We start from the raw sequence: 6,170 nt of genomic DNA on the forward strand, positions 1-6,170 counted from the left end.
TGGTGCTACTTGAGTACAGCTGATAGTGCTACTTGTGCACATCTGATGGTGCTACTTGTGTACAGCTGATGGTGCTACTTGAGTACAGCTGGTGGTGCTACTTGTGTACAGCTGATGGTGCTACTTGAGTACAGCTGACGGTGCTACTTGTGTACAGCTGATGGTGCTACTTGAGTACAGCTGATGGTGCTACTTGAGTACAGCTGATGGTGCTTCTTGTGTACAGCTGATGGTGCTACTTGTGTACAGCTGATGGTGCTACTTGAGTACAGTTGATGGTGCTACTTGTGTACAGCTGATGGTGCTACTTGAGTACAGTTGATGGTGCTACTTGTGTACAGCTGATGGTGCTACTTGAGTACAGCTGATGGTGCTACTTGTGTACAGCTGATGGTGCTACTTGTATACAACTGATAGTGCTACTTGAGTTCAGCTGATGGTGCTACTTGAGTACAGCTGATGGTGCTGCTTGCGTACAGCTGATGGTGCTACTTGAGTATAGCTGATGGCGCTATTCATGCTTCCTGAATGTTCTTCCTGAGTTCAGCTGATGTCTACTGAACGGTATCCTTTCATCATGCTTTCCACAATATGATATACTATTAAATAAGCGTTACTTTCAAGTTAGAATGCACGAGTGCTGCGGAATTTCTCAAGCCATTCAACTTTGTTCATTCGCCTTACCGTGTTGAGTTTTTCATCGAGAATGTAGGATCTCGGCCCATCTTTATCATAAAACACAACTCCATCGCAATATCGAACAGCTACTTCCATAACAAAATGTTGTCTTTGGGTAGGATGAAACGCTATGTTTATCAGGTTTCTAGGAGCGTCGGTAAACTTTCCATGCTTTGTCAGTACACACAGATCAGTCTCAACCTTCCTGTAGATACTCTCTATCAAGGATGCTTGATTCACGAGTAGCTTGAAACCAACAATGTCTGATACTTTTGTTTGATAACCTCTTTCTGTGAGAACTTTCTTTTCGTTAACACCCAAGTAGTATGACCCGCCTTGAACCAGCTTTGACATAGAAGTTATATTGTCTTTCAGCTTAAGAGTGTGCCAGATATGATCAGTCAGTTTTCCCACATCAGCTCGTTTTCGCTGAATCTCTTCAGTGTTGTCTTTAAATGCTTTCAACTGTATATGTCGATTCTCATGAAACGTTTTCACATTATCTGGCAGATTCCTAAGAGAAGCTTGGTTCTTTGCACTTGTTTCTGTTTTATTTAATACTTCCAAAAGGTTCAGTGATGTTATAACCAGGTTCTCATTATCATTGTTTGCCTTAGTGTTGAAATCAACTGTTGCTACACCAGCTGTTTTGTTAACGTCAACTACAAGAAAGTCACACGCGTCTGTGAATTTCGGTTTCTCGCTAAGAAAATAACGTTCATATGAGTCAGTATACAGTTCGCCACCTTCCAGTAAGTTTGTGAATGTCTTTACTACAAATTCATCAAAGTATTCGAGACACTTATCTTCTGATGATATCCCCTCCAAGTGTACCAACAACACTCCCCCGCCACTGTTACGTAAAGCTGACACTGCTTTTGCTACTTTCCACAGAACTGACGACTTTTCTTTGCTTTTCTTTCCCCTTATGATGCTGTATCCTGCATGTAGTTGTATCTTAGCGTGCTGACGACCTCCCTTGTGTTCGTCTTCGTACCTGTGTCCTATTGACGCGCAGACTTGGCATTCAACTGTAACAAAAATATTGCCATGATTAGAGTACAAACTGCTGAATATCGCTAAATACCCTGGGCCCATCGGTGACGACTTATTTGATCTTAAATCAGCAATCATACAGCAGATTAAAGACTCGGAAAACAAGATATCAAAATATATTACCTCAGTGAAGGCGGAAATACAGCCGATCAAAGAAGAGGTACGTGTTATTAGAAACGAGATCGATCACCAGAAAGATGAACAAGCGATCCTAAGACTTGATATAGATGCTATGAATAATAGAGTAGACATAGAGAGTTATTAGGATGGTATCAGTGAGTTGGAGTCTAGAGTCGAAAATCAAGAGAGACAAAGTAGAAGGAATAATATTATCCTCTACAACGTGCCCGAGAGTGGGGATGAGTCCTACAGTACTTGTAGAGAGAAAGTAGTAGACGTAATTAACAGAGCTAGAGCCAAGGACGAGAAAGCGCCACTACAACATAGAGACATTGAACGGGCCCACAGAATCTTTTTAAAAAGTGACCATAAACCACGCCCACTGATTGTAAAAATGTGTCATTTGGAGGACAAGATGCACACTATCCGATGAAGAGAAACCCTGAGAGACATGGGATATGGCGTAGCAAATGACTTGACATACACTCAAAGACAAGAACTCAATAAATTACGAACTGAAAATCCGACTAAAAGATTTTTCTATAAAGGAGTCAAAATCATAGAGGATATTAGACGCGAAAAAGGAAATGACAACACACAGCAGAGTCAAGGTAGAGACATAAGCATTAGACAAGGTGACAGGAGAGACACACGGACAACACAGGATGACTCTGGGAGCGGGGAGCGAAGGAGACGTTATCTTAGGTCAACCTCTCGCTCCCAGACCCCTGGTCGGAAGGCTGTGAGATAGGGGTGTGGCCAGGGCCATGACAATTTACGGGTGCTTCAAACAATTGTACCCCACAGTACTATCAACAAGGATGTACAATTTTTATTTTGGAATGTATCAGGGCTGATGGCTAAATTACAGGATCGTGACTTTGTAAGCTTTATATGTAAATGCGACATCATTGGGTTGACAGAATCCTGGTCCAAAGAGATTGACTTACCATCCATATTTCCAGATTTTAAGGTTATAACAAAACATGGAGAAAAAATATCTGACTTCGGCCGCCTTTCAGGTGGAATAGTACTTCTTATAAGAAAAAAGTTTGAGAATTTGGTGAAATGGACAAAAATCCGTAAAAGTGGAATTTTTTTGTTATTAGACAAAACCATGTTCAATACAGATAAGGATGTAGTGTACTCATGTGTGTATATTCACCCAGAATCCTCACGCTGGTACAGTACGTTATCACCCGATTGTAGTAACGGTGTGCTATTGTTGCAGGAGGAGCTACTACATGTTCTTTCTCACTGCGGCAACTATTATATTATGTTAGGTGGAGATTTCAACGCACGCACAGGTACTGAGCCGGATTTTGTTGAAGATGATATTCTTGAATATTTAGAAAATGATAATTCTTCCGTGTATAGTTTCCTTCTCGACCATTTTAACATGGTACGAGCGTCAGCAGATGATGTGTTAAACAACTTTATAAGTTTTCACCTTTATATAGCCATTTTTCTCGTTTTGATAATTTCCCTCCATTTTTGAAAACTATAACCTTTGTCTTATCGATATTGACCTTCAATTTCCATTTGTTACAATAATACTCAAGTTCTTTTTGAAGTCCAGGTACTATGCACGAGAACATAACTATATCATCAGCAAAAAGGAGTAGAAAAAGTTTATACCTCTGAAGTCATGAAATCATCTTTGAATGTCGCCATGAAGCCTGAGCCGCTTAATTGTATTTCATAAGAAAATGACGAAGTTAATAATTTACTGACACTCACACACTTGGTTCCTGAATGTAAACAGCACACAATGATTGATTATCTATACGGTACTCATGAAAACACTTTTGTTTAACCGTAAATAACACTTAAGCTGTGCCGCGGCTTGCTGGAAATCAACGTCTACGTGCCGTTGGTATATGCTAGCAGGAATGTTGTCCGAAGGCAAGACTGAGACAGTATGCTCGTCAGTTCTGATGGTCGGGTAAAGGTTTTCAGACGTCCAGGAGAACGGTTTTGCGGTGTATGCGTTACTCAACGTCGTCGATGGTGGCATCACAGCTCATGGGAGAACAATCTCATTATTGTTAATGGCAATTAATTGATAATGTTAATGGCGTACGCTACGGTACGTTGTGCAAATGTAGGGACATAACGTCACGTTGCAGCAGGATAATACCCGCCCACATGTTGCATCCTATTTTGACGGTACCATAACATTGCCGTACTGCAATGACAGGCTGTTTCTCCAGACCTCTCCCCCACAGAACTAGTCAGGGTAAGGATGGAGCGAACCAGTCGGTGACGCTAGCTCTGTTAGTCCAATATAGGGTTTACAATTAGAACAGCATCCATCCAAGCTGTTTTCAATAATCTAGTGTCTTCAATGCACCTCTGCTGCCTGTATCAACGCAAATGGTGTTCACACCCGATATTGACATTGTTAATTCAGTTGTTAGACCACCCCTCGTGTCTCTCTACCTCCTGTTACCAGGTATGGGTTGCGTCAATGAATTTGGTATGATAAACATTGACGAATGACCAAATAGCACGTTGATATTTTCAATAACATAACATTTACACCACTGAGAAATTAATCATGGGATCGTCTGGTCCAGACTCCATCATTTACAGACCGCAATATTATAGCTGGAATATTGCCGAGTGTGGTGTTAAACAAAAAATAAACAAAACGCCACTTCATATGATTGAAACACAGTTACCCTTATTATTCCCCGGATCTTCACGGGTCATTTCTTTTCTTTACTAAAACGACTCACAATGGTCAACAAAGTTCATTCTTGTGCATTGTGTTTTATCTCACCGCGTCCTGAACATCTGGAAATCATGGAAGTCATGGAAATCTCCTTCATACATCCATATCATGTGCTCAGTAGCATTTATTAATAACAATATAGAGTCATCTGTACAAGAAATATTAGGGCATTAGACATATTAAGACACTAAAACGGCCCCCACTGTGTTGCGGAACGAATATATTTCTCAAACGTTTTTCTTGCAGCATAATCTGTGCAGTTGTACACGGCAAAAGTAATTCAATTTTTTCATATAGTTTTTACTAACAACGAAATCAGTAATTGCGCTATCGTCTCATTGGATATTTCTGTTCCATCACTTGATTGCCTGGTTTGTGTACAACGCAGTCTCAACGCAGGAGTACTGCTGTACAATAAGGAAAAAAATAATCTACAATATAAATTGAGTGGTGCGTGCTCCCCGTAAGGCAGGACACGCTTACCCTATTCTCGAAATCATTGTATTCACGGACGTTTAGTGACCTATTCATATAGGTTTCACTTGTGCAGCCAGTGGATACTGTTTTGTCGGATAATCGAGCCTTTGAAAGTCTTTTTGAAGTGCTCCACATGAGAGAGAGAATTTATGGATGTCAATTTCTTTGTTATGGAGTTCCTCATTATAAAGAAGTTGACATCCATAAATATCCTCTCTCTCTTTTGGCTTCTTCCCGTAATTTATAACTTTTAGGTATTGAATGCAGCACAGCACCCATCCGGACATCCGGACAATGATGATTGATCTCTATACTGTAGAGTTAGAATACTTACAGGTACTATCAGGATCAGATTGCATGTCATCGAAACTGGCGGCGGAGAACTTTGCTCATGACACCAACCACTGATTTGAATTGGCTTGATAATTTACAGGATGCCTTGGCATAGATGGGACTCTGGTGACTATGGCGTTAGAAGACATTCACTCCTATAATTTAAAAAAGAAACAAGAGGAAAGTCAGCTTCGAAAAATAATTATGTCAAAATACAACTACAGGTCATGCGAATAACACACGAATACACTGAATGTTTGCCGCTTTAGTCCTGAGGCCCTGGAGGGGGCACGGGTGGCCCAGGCGTCTAAGGCGCCGCGATTTGCTGTGCAGGATTGCGTCTCTTGGATACGCCAGAATCCTATGATTGGGGTTTCGAATCCCGGTTCGCCCTGATTATGTCTCTAGGTTTGTCAGCACCATACCCGTGCTCGTGGGTTTCACCGAAGTGGTAAACTTCTGAGACCTGCATCACTTGGGGCTTTCCTCCCATATTAAGGTGACACGCCGCGATATAACTGTAATACTGTTTAAAGCGGCGTTAAACCCAACTTCCTTTCACTCCGAACCAGTGGGTATTTTCGTTGTTCTTTGCTAACTATCATATTTTCATGGATTCATATTGGTGCGTTTTCAAAGCGGGTCAGTCTATAACGCTTGACATCCATCCACGCTATTCCGTAACGGAAGTTTACACATAATTCGAGCATCTAATTATAATAACTTCCTCACCACTGCTTACATTATATAGTACTATATTCCTGACAAC

At 41.0% G+C, this 6,170-nt stretch overlaps 1 protein-coding gene across 1 annotated transcript; it reads right to left on the reverse strand.

The window, feature by feature from the left end:
* Positions 1 to 624: 624 nt before the first annotated feature.
* On the reverse strand, positions 625 to 5,427 carry LOC139473289 (uncharacterized). Its single transcript, XM_071255821.1, has 2 exons — positions 5,403 to 5,427; positions 625 to 1,709 (listed from the first exon to the last, which is right to left on the reverse strand). Exons 1-2 carry the CDS (start codon positions 5,425 to 5,427, stop codon positions 625 to 627), a joined length of 1,110 nt encoding a protein of 369 aa, XP_071111922.1.
* Positions 5,428 to 6,170: the final 743 nt, after the last annotated feature.

This window comes from Haliotis cracherodii, unplaced genomic scaffold, assembly GCF_022045235.1.
Source record: "Haliotis cracherodii isolate W230 unplaced genomic scaffold, xgHalCrac1.p SCAF_27, whole genome shotgun sequence".
Taxonomy (NCBI): domain Eukaryota; kingdom Metazoa; phylum Mollusca; class Gastropoda; order Lepetellida; family Haliotidae; genus Haliotis; species Haliotis cracherodii.